This window comes from Nannospalax galili, unplaced genomic scaffold, assembly GCF_000622305.1.
Source record: "Nannospalax galili isolate Female #2095 unplaced genomic scaffold, S.galili_v1.0 scaffold596, whole genome shotgun sequence".
Lineage (NCBI taxonomy): Eukaryota > Metazoa > Chordata > Mammalia > Rodentia > Spalacidae > Nannospalax > Nannospalax galili.
Window position 1 is genome coordinate 1,810,481 of NW_008340140.1, and position 17,181 is coordinate 1,827,661.

At 44.4% G+C, this 17,181-nt stretch overlaps 1 protein-coding gene across 2 annotated transcripts in view; it reads right to left on the bottom strand.

Moving 5' to 3' along the window:
- Dok5 (docking protein 5) overlaps positions 1 to 17,181 on the bottom strand; it is a 173,766-nt gene that overhangs the window by 28,713 nt on the left and 127,872 nt on the right. For both annotated transcript variants that reach the window (XM_008835132.2, XM_029564540.1), the window contains exon 6: positions 14,937 to 15,072. In XM_008835132.2, coding sequence (XP_008833354.1) covers positions 14,937 to 15,072 — 136 coding nt within the window. The remainder of the gene's footprint in view (positions 1 to 14,936; positions 15,073 to 17,181) is intronic.

Consider the following 17,181-nt stretch of genomic DNA (forward strand, 5'->3'; position numbering starts at 1 on the left):
GCAGGAGGATCATGAGTTCAAGTCTAGCTGGACCTATAAAGTGAGAACCTGTTGCAAAAGAGGAGGGAAGGAGGGAAGGAAGGAGGGAGGGAGGGCGGGAGGGAGGGAGGAAGGGGACAGGAGACCGTCCTGTCAGTAAAGAGCTTGATACACAAGCATGAGGCGTGTTTGATCCCCATAACTCATGTAAAAAAGAAATCCAAGTGTAGTGGTCCACGCTTGTAATCCCAGTGCTGCTGGGGCAGGTACAGGTAGATCCCTGGGGCTCACTGGCCAACCAACCTATCCTACTTGAGGATCCCCACGCCAGGTAAGAAACCCTGTCTCAAAAAACAGGGTGCACAGAATGTAAGGAATGGTATCCAAGTTTGACATCGGGCCTCTACACACATACTCACAAGCACACAGGCACACAGACACACGCACACACAGACACACAGACACACACATGCACACATAAAAACATGAGGAAAGAAAGAGAGAGAGAGAGAGAGAGAGAGAAAGGAAAGAGAGAGGGAGGGAGGGAAGGAGGAAGGGAGGGAAAGAGGGTAGGAAGGAAGAAGTCGGGAAAGGGAGGGAGGGAGGGAGGAAGGAGGGAGGGAGGGAGGAAGGAAGGAAGAAGTAGGGAGGGGGAGGGAGAGAGAGAGGTTGCTTTCCTGCTTAAAAGATGATTTCAATGGTGGGGCACATGACTTGGGAAGCAGGGCTCTGGCTGACACGCAGCCTCCAGTGTGACTTACAGCTTTGACAAGTACACTGCTTGTGAAGTCAGCCACCTGGGGCCAAGTTTCCAAGTGCGGCATCCTGCCATGCAGCAGATGCACCCCAGTGGTTACTGAAAGCAATTCACATGCATTTATTCAGAGCCATCTGAATCCTCAACCGCATGCATAAAGCAAAACCACCGTTCATTCACTTCGGGTAACTCCACGCCTCCTCCTTAAGGAAACCCACTTCCCATTTACAGGTTGGGAGGAGGAATCATGGGGAACAAGTTTTCTGCAGCCTTTTAAAGCCAACTTGGTTGGAACCCGAGCCTTGTTTGAATATTGCAAAGGAAGTGAATTTGGAATGCTGGCTTAAATTTTTTTTCCTCTGTGTTCCTAACATATTATGCTTGATCTTTATTTTATCCATTCAACAAACCTTTGAGCCGTCTGCCATGCTTGTACCTCGCTACAGACAAATGTCTCTGCCAATCAGAGGCTTGTGGCCTAGGGGAGCTGCCACTTTCTCAAAAGTGGGCTTTTAAAATTAATGCATATAGGGGGTCGGAGAGATGGCTGAGCAGTTAAGAATGTGTACTGCTCTGGCAGAGGACCCAAGTTCATTTCCCAACACCCATGTCAGGTACCTTACAACCTCCTGTAACTCCAGCCCCAAGGTATCTGAAGCCTTCTTTTGGCTCCCAAGGACTCCTGCAAACTTAAGCACTTACCCACACATAGACACACACACATAATTTTAAAATAAAAGTAAGAACAACTTTAAAGTTAATGCATAACGTAAAAATCCCAGTGCGGAAGGTAACCAGCCTTTCCTAATTAGCGAGCTCTGGGTCAATGAAGAGACTGTACCTCAGCAAACAGGTAAATGACTCCTGAGGAGTGACGCCCAGGTCTGGCCTCTGACCTCCACATTCACACACATGGTCCGATGGACCCTTTCAGTCCTAGACTCATCCTCAGTAGAAGCAGGTGTGTTTGTGACAAGATACCAAACACTTGTCAGAAAAGGAAGGTGGCTCGTTTTCATGTTTCAACTCACTCTGGGGTTCAATTCTGAGCAATGGGCTCCCAGCAGGATCACCCACGGGATAGATGCATTGCAGCTACTTTGATGCTTGGCTGCATTTTGCTTTACAAAGTAGGCATCACTCTGCATATTTATGGGGTCCCTGTTAAGAGCTAGTCCCTGCTCCACCCAAAGAAGACAAGGACTCACCTGTGAGTCCAGTGAACCCATCTTCATTCTGTTCTTTCATAATGCACCAATTCCATCAGGGTCTCAAGAAAACAACATCACACAGTCTCATCAGCCCAGTTCCTTGTGTTACCTTCTTGCCTTCCTGGGCTTCAGACTGAGTCTGTTTCTAAGCCTAGCTCACAACAGTTTGTGTAACAAAAGAGTCACTAGAATATCTTACATCTGTGGAATCTTACTCTGTCCCCTCCCAGTGCCTTACACATACCAAGTGATGTGACCCACAGAGCATTGCACAACCAAGACGTGGTTGTCATCACCCATACGTGACATTACAAAAGCCAACGAGAGGCCAGGTTCATAGCTAGGAAGAGGTATTAGATTCTGGATTCTGGTCCATCAATTCTGATGCCCTTGGAGCAGAACTGAACTGTCTTTAGATTCTGGTTTCTTACCCTTGGCACCTTTGGGACCAGGTTACTCTCTGTCCTGTGCATTTTAAGGGTTAGTAATATTTGAGGGCCTCTCTCCACTGGCTCTGAATAGGACCTCAAGTGTTAACAACCAAAGCTGACTCCAGATATTGTGAACTGTCCCATGGTAAATGAAATGGGTACCCACTGTGAACTGATGGTTAGGGTAACCACACATCCCGTTTGCCTGGCTGTATCCTGTTTACACACATTGAATGGGGTAGGCACCACTGTTAGTCAGAGCTGACTTCGTGGGCATATGAAGTGTTCAGCCGCATTGAATCCCAAGTTGAAAGGGCCTCCGGCTTGATTTGATGCTCAGATGTTACCATCTTGAAAATATTAATAGCTTTTAAACAAGGGCCCTACATTTTCATTTTGAGCCTACTAACTACTTAGTCAACCTTTATGTTTCTTTTGCATATGTGTGTTGTCCATATGTGTTTCCATGTTTGCATGTGTGTGGACACACATGTATGTGAATGCACTTGCATGAGGAAGCCTGACATTGGGTGTCTTCCTTAATCACTCTCCACCTTCTATACTGAGGTCTCTCACTGAACTTGGGGCATACAATTCTGGCTAGTCTAGCCATCCAGCTTGCTCCAGGGCTCCCTACCTCTGCCTCCTGTGCACTGGGATTAGAGGCAGGTCACCATGCCCACCTGGCTTTTACATCTGAACTCTAGTCCTCGCTTGTGTGGTAAGCGCTTTCCCTGCTGAGCCATCTCTCCTGCCCAACCCTATTTTTAATAGATTCACTTTCACTTTCAAATGTATCTCCACGTAGAAAAATATTCCTGGTCACCGTTTTGATCAGATCTAAAAGCTTATCATAGAGTCTTTTCATTACAGGTTGAAATCCACAAAAGCTGATTTTCTTTTCTAAAGAAGACTGTCTAGCTTACTGCTGTTAGTCATCAAGGTTCTGTACACATATGTCCATGCACACGTAACAAACTACGTATGTACATGCTTTCCATTGTTTTATCATAAGCTGTCAGGTGCACATGTATTCTAACAAAAATAAGCTGCTGCTACCAGACTAATAACTATGATCTTCAAAGCAAAGAGATGAAAGAAAATAAGTGTGCTGGGAAAAAATGCAAAGGACAAGAACTGTGCTGGTTCGTTTTTATCAACTTGACATAAACTGGTCACCTGGGAAGAGGGAACTTCAATCGAGGAATTCTCCACATCAGATTGGCCAGTGGGCATATCTGTGGCGCATTTTCTTGCCTGATAATTGATGTAGGAGAGCCCAGCCCGCCGGAGACAGTGCCATCCTTAGGCAAGTGGGCCTGGGCTGTGTAACAGGGGCAGCTGAGCAAACCAAGGGGAGCAAATCAGGAAGCTGCACTCCTCCACGGTCTCTCCTGCATTTCCTGCCTCTAGGTTCCTGTCTTGAGTTCTGCCTTGGCTTCTGTTGATGACTGGCTATAAAGCATAAGAAGAAACAAAGCCTTTCCTCCCCAAGCCGCTTTTGGACGTGGTGTTTCTCACAGCAACAGAGAAAGCTATCTGGAACTATGCATTGTTCCCCTAATAGAAGGCTGCAGATTTGTTATAGGAGTAAAAGATTCAAGTCATTTAGGCAAGAGAATAAAAAGTGAAAACTGCAGCCCATTTACCATTTCTACATGAGGCTGCTGTTAAGTCTTAGTTCAGGGTTAATCGGATAGTCTTATTCCAAAAGACAGAAATCTGTACTCCAGGTGGAGTCCCCCACTTAAATATTGGAAACAAATTTAATTAAAAAATAATACCATCTGAGCCAATAGCTGGCAAACCAGATAAAAAATGGCCTGTATATGTCAGCCCATACAACCTCTGCATGATCTTCAGCAACCGTAACCCCGTCCCAGCTCTGGCCACTTGAGCCATCAATCAATGTTTCCTTGCTGTCTGAACTGTCACTGAAGGAAAATGCTTCACCTCCCTTGATAGCACAGGACTCATATCACATGCTTAGACAGAACCTTGGCTAGAAAACCTTGCAGTGGCCAATTTTTGGTTCTGCAACCACCATGAACTGGGTCTCCCTAGAATGCTGAAACCTTCACAGCTGGTCACTTATATATTAGTAACTTTTCTGTTGCTGTGATAAAACACTATGACCAAGGAAACTTACAGAAGAAGAGTTTATTTGACTTGTGGTTCCAGAAGGATGAATCCATCATGGCTGGGAGGCACGGTGGCGGAGGTAGCCAGAGCAGGAAGCTGAAGGCACACATCTTCAAGCACTGGCAGGAAGTTGACAGACCACACACTGGAATTGGAGGCTATGAACACCCAACCCCGCCTGCAGTGACCTGCTTTCTCCAGCAAGGTTACAACTCCTAAAGGTTCCATGACCCTCCCAGGACAGTGCTACCAACTGACCAGGTGTTCAAATACTTGTGCCCATAGGGGACACTTCTCATTCAAACCACCACAACAACCTCTGAAGCCCCTCTCCCCGAGGTAGTCTGGCAGTCAGTTGCTGATCATGGTAAAGAACCATACAGGACAAAGAATTTTGCCCACTGGGGCAACATCAAGCTAGAAGGTCTTCTGAATGATGCCTTTGGTATTTCTAAACTGGTGGATTCTGATTTAATCCTTAAGGGCCTCTGATTTAATGACTAGGTACTTGAAATGTTTGCTTTTGCCTCTAGTAAACTCTTAGGGTAAAAAAGTGAATTCATATGGGTTGGAGAGGAAGGAATGATTGATTAATAAGTACATTTTCGTTTTCTGCCTGTGAAGCAGGGTATAGAGCTGGGGTCTGATCAGGGATGTAGAGCCTACAAGCCAAACCCCAGTTTCCTAAGATGGGTTTTACATGTTTAACATTAAAAAAGGAGCCAGTGAGGTGGCTCACCAGGTAAAGGTGCTTGCCCCCAAGTCTGACAACCCAAGTTCGATCCCTGGGACCTAAGTGGTAGAGGGAATCAATTCCAGCAACTTATCCTCACACACACACACACACACACACACACACACACACACACAGACACTCACGCCATGGCATGCACCCCTCCACACACAATAAACAAACAGATCTAATAACAAAGAAAGTAAGAAGGATGCTATGAAGAGCGAGGAACCGGAAAGAGCGAAAAGCACAGAGGTGACACACGGCCAACAAAACCTGAAATATTTATTATTGTCCTTTAAAGAGGTTCTCCAAGAAACCATTCATAGTTGATTTCTCAAGGTAGACTAGGAGCTGCAATGAGCTGATTCCATTCATCGTCCTACATCCTCACCATTCCAGCCTCAAACTTGATCATGATTGACATTAGGAAACTGTATTACTGATCCCTGTCTATGTGATCATACAATGAACCCACAATCCTTGGCTCCCCAGTGAACAAATTCAAATGAGGAAGGACTCAGGATATGGTCTTAACCATCATCAGGCTTTCAGTGTGCAGTCACTACCTTAAGCATTGATATTAGCTACAAGCTGTTGGTGGTAGTCGGTTTGTTTCCTCTCCCTAGAGAAACAGCCATGAGCTAAACAGGAACCACCACATGGTGATGGGGGCTTACAGCTTGGAGAAAAGCAGTCTTCAATACAGTCTTATTAAAGTATACCACTACATGTTTCAAATCATTATGATGTCACGGGAGCTAAAGAGATGAGCTCACCCAATGAAGTCTTCTTCATCTTTTTCTAAAACACAAGTGCCATAGCAGACTTAAAGAAGAACCCTGAGTTTCATCTGTATCTACCACATCTGAGTTAACAAGTTGATCTGTGGGACTGGAGAGATGGCTCAGCAGTTAAGAGCACTGGCTACTCTTGCAGGAGACCCTGGTTTAATTACCAGCACCCACATGGCGGTTAACAACCATCCATAACTCCAGTTCCAGGGGAATCTGATGCCCTCTTCTGACCTCTGCAGGCATTGTACAACACGGGTGCACTTACATACATGTAGGCAATACATTCTCACACATAAAATAAAAATAATAAATAAAAAATTTTTAAAGTTTTCTAAAAAACAAATTGATTTGTCCTTATATTTATTACTAAATACAGGGAAATTCTACAAATCTTCTATTAGTTTCTAAGGAATTCATGCAGAACTCTCTGTGACGTGATTTAGGTTTTAAACTTGAGTTGAGAAAGCGTAATACAGGGCCCCCAGGGTGGGCCCAGGAGCCTGTGGTCATTTGGTTTACATCCTGGCTCTACTGCTTTGTCAGTGCGTCCACACATCAAACCCCTCAGGCACGGCAGTGAGGTGACACTGTCTGTAGCTATGGCCGTGTTGAAGATGGAATGCTAATAGACGTGTAGCTTTGGAGCAATGCCGCCAACACGGTCAATTCTCAACGAATGTCAGATACATACAATACCATAACTACCTGCAGTTGCACCACGTAGCCAACACTTGTGCATCCCACGTCTCCCACAGACATAATCTGCTCTAAGAAGATGCCCTTGGCCCTTGACAGACTTCTCTACAGCCCCAACAGTTTTCTTCTCAACCTTTTATGCTCCATGTCTTGATTCCCTTTCTGTTGCTTTGAGAAAACTCTCTGATCCAAAGCAACTTGGGAAGGAAAGGGTTTATTTAGCTTGCACTAAATAATCACAGTCCATCCTTGAGGGAGTTCAGGGTAGGTGCTCAAGCAGGAACCTGAGGCAGAAACCACAGGGGAACTTGCACGCTGGCTCCCTCTCAGACCCATGGTTAGCTTGCTTTCTAACACAGCCTCGAAATAGTACACCTAGAAAGACTGTTTGCTTAGAAATAGCATGCCCACTGTGCTCCGTGTCTTTACCATCACTCAGCCACATAGTTTTAAAACTCATCATCTGCTATGGTACATTTTTACCACTGCTCATGGGAGACCCTCCTGTACCTTCAGCATTTGCCTCAGTTCCATCTGCCTTATGCAGAAATTCAATTTCTGTTTCCGTTTCTATAAATATAATTATGCAGCTAGGATTTTTAAAACTTAGATGACAGAAAAAGAATCCAAAGTCCCTGTCCCTTCCCAAATGCTCTAATTAGTTACTCATCTTCTTCCAAAGTCAGTGACATTAACATGCACATTTCTATCATTCTAGAAGTTAAATTTGTATCCATATTAAAGTGAGGGCATTGTGTCTACCACCCTGCCTCATCCTCATTGGCTGACTTTATGCTCCTTTGATGATGCGATGTACAATGCCTCACTGAGCCATCGCTGTGAGTTCTGCCTCCTGTTGTCTGCCTGATAAAACTCCTGGTTTATCATGGCTTTTAATCAGCCCCCTTTCAGAGGACATTTTACCTCTTTCTAGTTATTTCTCCTGCTACAAATAAGCTACCTAAAAATAGGTAGCTTTTTTATCACTTCATATGCTGTCTGATAGATACACAGGGATCAGCAAGTATTTGTTAAAAAGAAGAGTTGAGGGACTAGAAAAATAGATCAGCAGCTAAGAATCCTTACTGCTCTTGGAAAGGACCCAAGTTCAGTTCCCAGCACCCACACTGGGCAGTTCACAAAGGCCTGCAACTCTAGCTCCAGGGGATCCAATACCCTCTTCTGGTCCCCTCGGGTATCTGCACACACATGTGCACACACACACACACACACAATTTAAAAATAAGTAAATAAAATATCTTTAATAAAATTTTATTGTTTTTATGTGCATGCCTGTACTGCCTGCATGTTTGTAAGTGCACCCTTGTCATGTAATGCCCACGGAGGCCAGAAGAGGGCACCAGATCCCCTGGAACAGAAATGATGGACAGTTGTTAGCTGCCATGCAGGTGCTGGGATTCAAACTGGGATTTTCTGCAAGAACAATCAGTGTTCTTAACCACTGAGCCTTCTCTCTAGCCCCAGAAATAAGTATTTTTAACAAAAAAAAAGAAAGAAGCACAAGAATGCAGGAAGGATTCCTCCCCAGCATGTTCCTGTGTTTACGACAGTCATGCCTGTTAGTAGGTTTTAAATTCCTGGAATTATTGTTTCTGAGCAAAACTATGCTGGAATTTAATTTTGAGAAATAAGAACAAATTGTGTTCCAAAGAGACTGCAGAAATTGAACAGGTAGAACTATATATTTTAATGTCTTAAAGCCAAACACTGTACCTAAAACTTTTTCATGTCTTATTTATTTATTTGAGATCATTTTTAAAAAAAGTTTTAGGTGGTTCACGCCTTTAATCCCAGCACTCAGGAGGCAGAGGCCAGCAGATCTCTGTGAGTTCAAGGCCAGCCTGGTCTACATAGTGAGTTCCAGGCCAGCTGGGGCTACAGGGAGACCCTGTCTCAAAAAAAGAACAACCAAAAAAAAAAAAGTTTTATTGAACCTTTGAGATTTTCATACAGCATAATTTGGTGGTGTTTCAATCCCCTCCCATATCCACACTTTCCCTTCTGACCCTCCCAATTCAATGGACTCTATCTACTTATATATATAAAACAAGGCCTACAGAGTCTAATTTGTGTCTCCAGATGTCCTTTAGTGTGGGCCTGGTTAACCTACCAAGAGTCCATACTTGAAAGAGACTCCTTTATCTAAAATTTAAACTTGTTTAGTGATGCAAAACATGTTTTTTATTTGTTTTTTAAATAGGCTCAAAGTATACAGCTCAAGCTGGCCTTGAACTCACTCAGACTGGCCTTGAACTCACTCAGGCTGGCCTTGAACTCACTCAGACTGGCCTTGAACTCACTCAGGCTGGCCTTGAACTCACTCAGACTGGCCTTGAACTCACTCAGGCTGGCCTTGAACTCACTCAGGCTGGCCTTGAACTCACTCAGGCTGGTCTTGAACTCACTCAGGCTGGCCTTGAACTCACTCAGGCTGGCCTTGAACTCAGACTCCTCCTTCATCAGCCTTGGTAGCATTGGATTACAGGCATGAGCCACCACACCCAGCTTAGAAGCAAAAGCCCTTTTTAAGCTTTCGGTATGTCCTTCTTCAGACATACCACACTGCTTTGCAAGTGGTGACAGGCAGTCCATTAAAGTTTTTTGTATAATTAATATGCCAGGATATAAAAAGATTTTAATTTAGGAGAGAAAAAAGTTGATAATTGCTTTAAGCAGTATGTTAAAGTCACCACAGTTAGCCAGAGTCCAGAAATAGAAGAGGTAAAATCTGATTTGAGGGAGGGGAGGAGGAAGAGAGGACAGCGGGGGATATAGAGTGAGAAATGTGGTTACCCATGTCAAATCCACCACACAAGGTCTGTGTGTCTGAAATGTCAATCAAATTTCATTGCATGAGTTTCTCTCTCTCTCTCTCTCTCTCTCTCTCTCTCTCTCTATATATATATATATATATATATATATATAATGTGTAAGAAACTGCTCTTACAATTCGCTTGAATATAATTTGATGTGGTTTCAAGAGTTGTGGAAGAATACCACTTTAATTCTATAAATTCATTAGCAGCTTTTATTTGAGAATTTGGTCATAAATCAATCATTAAACAAGCAAACAAAAGAGGTGAGAAAGAACAGTTCCAATTTCACAGTCAAGCCCCTGTATAATCACAGATCCAGCTTAGGAGGGAGAGGCCACCTGGGGTCCGAATGTCCCCCTCCACCAAGCCCACCCTGCAGGCCCTGAAAATCCTTGCTAAGTGGCAGGCCATTTCCCCCTGAGGCTCATGCCTTGATGGAGATTCTGAAAATGACAGGCCTCCTTGTGGAATGAGGAACATCCCACACACTGCCACTCCGTGTTCCAAAATTAGAGTTTGTCATAGACACAGATCTCAGAGGCAGCAAAAATAGCCACTGCTGCAAGGGCTGTCCCGGGCTGTCCCACAGGCTTCCTGCTTCCTTAGCAAGGCAGCTGGCAGCTGGCAATGGAGCGAAGGCTTGCCCTCTCCTTCAGCAGCCCCCTTGGGTCCACCCTGACTCTAACACCCTCTGCACATACAGCAAATGATAATGTATATTTGATTTGAAAACTGGGAGGGTGGGAAGAGTTTTAAGGCATAAAATCACTATCTGACACCAAAGCTCCTTAAAAAAAAATCAGATATTTTAAAAATCAATCGCGCGCGGGCATGTGTGTGTGTGTGTGTGTGTGCGCACATCCATGTCTGTGGAGGCCAGAAGACAACCTGGGGTATCATTTTCAGGCCCTTTCACCTTTTTCTTGGGCATTTTATTATTTTTTTTTCAGAGATAGTCCTACACCCGTGTTTTGTTTGGTTTGTGAGTTCTGGAGATGAGCTCTGGACCGAATGCTTTCAAGTCAATCACTTTACAAACTAAGCATCTCCTCAGCCCTCTTTCTTCAGATGTAAGTGAGCAGGTGTTTTGGAAAGATATTGATATTGAGAGATTTGAAGACCCTGACTACTCAGAACTTTAACCCTTCAAGAGATTGGGGCCTTGTGGCAGAGTAGGAGGTAGGAACCAGACAAAACTGCCCTGCATTCCAAGCCTCCCATCACAGTGTGCCCCGCAGCTGCAAGTAAGTGCCTGGTCCCTGTGAACATCACTTCTCTCATCTGTATGACGAGAGGCTCTGATTCCTTCCAGGTAAACACCCTCTAACAAGGGATCCTGGCCTGCCTGTCTATCTAGCATCACAACCTGCAGCACAAAACATAGCATAGAAGGGCCTCAATAAACACTTATGAATGAACATGTGATTGGGAATGAATGAACGTGTCACTGTGGTGGAGAGAGAAACGGCGGATGAAGAACCAGGTGTGTGGCAGAAACTGGATAAACAGCAGGACTGTTATTGCTAAAGAGCTGGGCGGGAATGGGGCAGATGCTCAGGAAATAAATGGAATTACCAGCAAACAGCACAAGTTGAGAAACACCGGGGACTTTGCAAATACAGTCAGGCTAAGGATCTTGAGCTGGAAAGAGGACCTGTCTACCACTGAGGTGTCATAATTTAGCCACATTATCATAATTTAACCGCAATGGTGGTTACTACCATCCAACCCACATCCTTGTGTTTGTGAGCTCTGGGGTTCAGGTTACTGAGATGATCTGCTCTCTCCTCCCAAGGCTATACCCTAAGATTGGCATGGGTCCCCATGAGTCCCAGAGTGGAGCATCTCTCTGCATATGCAGTCCTGGGGGCTTTAGAGCAGCAGCAGCAAACAGCAAGTGGGGGCTTCCTAAAAGGGAGGCCAAAGCCAGAGGTGATCTTCTTCCCTCCTCCAATTATAACCTTGGCTACCTCAGAGAAGCAGGTCGGCAGGAGAGTAGAGGTCATCGTCCATAAAGAACACAGCCAAGCCAGGCGTCGTGGCACACACCTTTAATCCCAGCACTCGGGGGCAGAAGCAGGCAGATCTCTGTGAGTTTAAGGCAGCCTGGTCTACATAGTGAGTTCCTTCCTCTGTTCCACTGTCTCACAGTGCCTCTGTGCTCCCCTAATGAGCTCTGACTAAAATACACTGATGTTTAGCTTTTCACAACCCCAGGTTTTTCAGATCCCATTTGGAGGCTTGCTCATGTCATCTGAAACAGGATGCTCCTTTCAAATTGTATTTCTCTCATAGAACTCATGAAGAACACAGCATTACTTTCTAGTTACATGTGCAAAGGGGTGATCGGAATGAATTTCTCAATATTCCTGATTAATTTTAGTGGAAATAACAGGGCGATTGAAAACAGAAAAACGTGCACAGAACCTGCCTTTCCCGTGCCAATTTATGCTGAAGTCGGCTTTGCAAATAAGGTAATCTTGCAAAACCTTCTTTAGGAGCTTACAAGCAGCTAACGGGATGCAGCCAAGTCTAATATGGAGGCATGTCCCCTTGTAAGTTTGAGATGACGTGCATTCTGCTTTGCTCCGCCTCTTCCTGTCTCTCTCTGCCATCTGCCCTTCCACCCATTCACTGGTTTATCTTTATTGCCACATACAGAACTGATAAGTACATAGGCAAATAGATATCGAGTCCACAAGTTGCAAAAGGAAGTCTTTATAGAAAGAAAATCAAATCTTTAAAAGTATTCAGTCTTTGATTCAGCAATTAAATTTTAAAAGTTTCTCCTAAACAAATAGCATGCGTACAGATAAAGCACTGAGCTGAAACAGTTTTAAACAGCAGTGGAACTCCCACATAACCATGATGCTTGATGTGGAAACAGGTTGACACTGGTTAATGCTTTTGCAAAAAGCTAGCTGTGGGCTGGGGAGATGCTCCGTGGTAAAACACTTGCTGCATAAGCATGGACTGAGTCCACATAAATCCAGCTAAAGCAGTGTGTTTGTCACCCTGGTATCCCTAAGGAGAGATGGGAGGTGGAAAGAGAAGACCCCAGAAAGCTCCTGCAAAACCAGCTATCCTGACACACGGAAGCAAACAAGAAACCCTGCCTCAACAAGCTGAAGGTGAGGGTGGACCCCAAGTTGTCTGTGGATTAAAAGTTAATTGTGGGCTGGAGAGATGGCTCAGGCAGTGGTTAACAGCACTGGTGGCTCTTGCAAAGGACCCAGGTTTGATTTCCAGCACTTACACGGCAGCTAACAACCGTCTATAACTGTAGTTCCAAAGGCTCTGACGCCCTCTTCTGACCTCCACAGGCTTTGCATGACACGGGGGCATTTACATTCATGCAGACAATACATTCATACACATAAAATAAAAATAATAGCTAAAATATTTTTTTAGAAGCTAATTGTAAGTCAAGGGTTCAATATCATCCCATGTCTTATGTCCCCATAGGTTAAAACACTGGAAGCGCCACACTCAAAAGTTGGCAATGGGCGTCTCCTTGGTGTCAGGAGCCAGGCAGATTTGTAGCAAACATGAGTCTTTCCTGTAGCTCCTTGTAGTAGTTTCTGACCTGCAAACCACCACACTGCTTCATTCCCCACTTCTTCTCGAAGCTATCTTAGGTTGGCCCTTCTTATACCCAGAAAGAGACAGGCAGATGAACCATGTAAGTGGATACGGTTGTTGCTAAAGCCAGTCTAGACCAACAAATCTGCTCCGGTCTGAGCACCCACACTGATAAGGGCTTCTGGGAATAACAGTACTAACTGCCACTTTGACAAGGCATCATGCACAATGGGCTCTGTGTCAAATGCACTGCAAGCAGATCTCATTTAAACTTGAAAAACTAAAGATCAATATAATTACTGATCCCATTTTATGAAGCAGAAAATCAGGGCTTGGAAAAATGTAGAAGTTTATTCTTCTCCATGAGGCTGGAATGGATCCGTATTGGTGGTGTAACTAGGCCTGGCTACAATGTAGTGTTCCCAAGTACAACAGGCAGTAATGGCCTCCATGTCTCCATATTAGCTGTGTCTATACCACGTTGGTGAGATTAGTCAGGGATTTCCCAAAATGTAAAATAGGAGAGAGAGAGAGAGAGAGAGAGAGAGAGAGAGAGAGAGAGAGACTTATATAATATGAAGGCTGAGATCCAGGAGTGCTGAAGGTCTAAGTTCAAGTCTGAGTTTTAAGGTAACAAAAGACCAATGTCCCAGCTCATGACCATTAAGCAAAGAGAGTTAGCTCACTCTACTTTTGATCTGTTCTGGGGGCTTTAAAGGACACTTTGAGACAAACATGCTTGCATTTGAAATAGAGGGGGCCTCTAAGAAAGTTTAAACAGCACATGGCAATTTGCCAACATAATTTACAAGATTAAAATCAACAAGGATCCAGGTGTGGTGATGGTGGCTCACACCTTTAATCCCAGCACTCAGGAGGCAGAAGTATGTGGATCTCTGTAAGCTCAAGGCCAGCCTGGTCTAAGTGAGTTTCAAATCAGCTGGGGCTACAAGGAGACTCTGTCTCAACAAACAAACAAACAAAACTGACATGAATGTGTATGCGCATCTATGGACAAGCTCTTCTGCGTCCTAACGTGGCATATACACACATAGATACTCAGCAGCAATCACCTGGGGGAGCCACTGACTCCCCGATTCTGTGATGGGGAGAGGGAGAAACAGCAAGCAGCTAAAAATGCTAAAAACACTGTGTCCTCAAGAAAGAGACAAGGCAAACCATTTCCAACAGACATGACTGTCATTGGTACAAAGGCTGGAGGAACAGGACCCCAGAAGTTCATCCACAGTAGGGAACTCCAGTTGAGTGTCCCAATGCAACTGTCCCCAGTTGATTTCTGCTGAGCATCACAAGCCGCAGGTTGATGATATCACCTTTGTTCTCAGTCAGACTACGCCAGTCGTCTGTGCTGGGTGTTGTCAGTGCCTGACTGGATGATGCTCCCTAGTCTGCTGCTCCTATCAGCTCGGCTACCAACTGTTTGTTCTTTTCCTTTTGTTTGCTGCATGCTTAATAAACTCACCCATTTGAAACCAAAAGTAGTTATTATTGACCATTCTCTGGACTGTACACAACAAATGCCCCCACACGATAATTAATGGTAAGGTAGTTGAGTGCATGTATGGGTCTGGTTTACCAGTTGGCCACTTTAGGAATTCTAAGAATAGCATTTAATCCATGCCATATAGCACTGAATAAGGAAACAGAGCATCTGCTTAAGTAATACTGGCCACGTTGTTCAGCATAAACATTCCCACCCCAAGTCCTGTAGTGGTGTGCACCAGGCAGAAACAAGGCGTTCCGAACGTACCATTGAATTTTTCACGCTCTGCAGCAGGTGTTCGTGCTGCTCGGCTATGGCCAAAGCAGCAGAGTGGACCTTCTGGTAGATGGCTTCACCTTCTCTCGTTTGAAAGATAAACAGCCCTTCACCAGTCTCACACATCCTAGGAAGACAAAACCAAGAGGCTTCTAAAAACTCAGCTCTTAGGAGGCCAGTGTGCTGAGATTCTGTTTGGTTTTGAAACAGGGTCTTGTTATAAAGCCTGTGATATCTGGAACACACTGTCTAGGTAGCCCAAGTTGATGTCAAACCTGCAGCAATCCGTCTTGCCTCTCGTGGGCTTGGATCCAGGCCTATGCCACCACACCTGCAATACACTGAGGTCTTGATTTTTTAAATATTTTTTTAAATTTTATTTTATGTGTATGAGTGTATTGCCTGCACGTAAGTGCACCTGTGTTATGAATGCCTGCAGAGGTCAGAAGAAGGTGTCAGACACCGTGGAACTGGAGTTGTGGAGGGTTGTTAGCTGCCATGTGGGAGCTGGGAATCGAACCTGGGTCCTCTGCAAAAGCAGCCAGTCCTCTGAATCATTGAGTCATCTCTCCAGCTCCAAGAGTCTGTTGATTTTTTTATGTGATTAGGGTTCTTGTTTGCATTTGCTAAACAACTAACTAGAATCAAAGTGGTCGGTGTCCAATTATTCTAAGAGTGGGCAGGGAACCAACATCCCTGGCTGATGTGTACTGATGTTTTTAGCATAGAGGAAAATAGAATGTCAGTTACTGTTTCTCAGTTCTCAATGTAATCCCTATACTTTACCTTTCTACTCCCAGAGACAACGCTGTGCCATCGATCCCACCCCCTACTCCCAGAATAATCTGTCAGCGGAACCCACCATGTGGGTTGTCAGGATACTGTCTGTCCTCAGTGCTGTTCTAACTTTCCCCACAGACCACAGCTTTAAGGACTCTTTCATTTCCCAAATCCCAGATCACGTTAGTCTAGCTTCCCTTTAATGTGATGGATCGAGTGCAGTTAATCATTTTTCCCTAATGAGCATGGCCGCTGAATTACAGTGAGGAACATATGGGAAGTTCTTCAAGGGAAACTATGTGGGCTTGATGCCTCATGTCAAACACTGAGAATGGGATCATGTCCACCCCAGACCACAGAAATCCAGAGATAAACTGGGCAGGGAAGATTGCCAGGCAAGAATCAATCATATCTTTCTTATTTACTAAGAATATTTTTAAAGCATTTGAGTAAAATCTTAAGTAGAGACACTGAAAAGAGCTCAAATTTGGTACATATGACAGTGAAGAGTTTGTCTTTGTTTAAAATGTTTTATTACTTTAAAAATATCTTATTATTTTTATCTTATGTGTATGAGTGTTATGCCTACATGTATGTAAGTGCACCCATGTCATGCAGTGCCCATGGACATCAGAAGAGGGCGTCGGATCCCCTGGAACTAGAGTCACAGACAGTTGTTAGATGCCACGTGGGTGCTGGGAACTGAACCCAGGTCCTCTGCAAGAGCAACCAGTGCTCTAAACTGCTGAGCCATCTCTCCAGCCCCAAGAGTTTGGATTTGTTTATTGTTTGTTTTAGTCAATTACCCTGACACCTATCTTCCCAATTTTGAAGCTCTTGCTGAAATATTGAACGCTGATTTACTTAATGCCTGAGTTTTGCACATTTGAAAAACTATACATATAACACAAAATGGAAGCTAAGCAAAATTTTAGCTCAAGCTGCTGTTGATTTTCAATCTCCCCCAGTACACGAAATTAATGCAATTAAACAAGGAAGATTTATCCCAGTCTAAATGTTCACAGTTGGCCCAGTACTGTAGCCATATGGCAGGGCCTAAGTAACTGGGCAAAATTTGCTTAGCTTAGATTTCCTGAATATGGACTCACTAAGAACATGGAAAAGGAAAGGGAGGAAACGGTCCTTCAGTAAGTTAATGCAAAGCGGTTATTCATGGAACTGGCCATGGTAGCGCACGCCTGCGGTCCCACCACTGGGGACACAGAGGCAAGTGGATCTCTATGAGTTTGAGGCCAGCCTGGTCTACATAGCGAGTTCTAGGCAAGCCGGGGCTATATAGTTAAGGCCTGTTTCTCCTAAAAATAAAAAGAAATACCTCATGGAGTTGATTACGGGATTGTAATTTTATTTTTATTTTATTTTTTGTCTTTTTGAGACAGGGTCTCCCTGTAGCCCCAGCTGTCCTGGAACTCACTATGTAGACCAGGCTGGCATT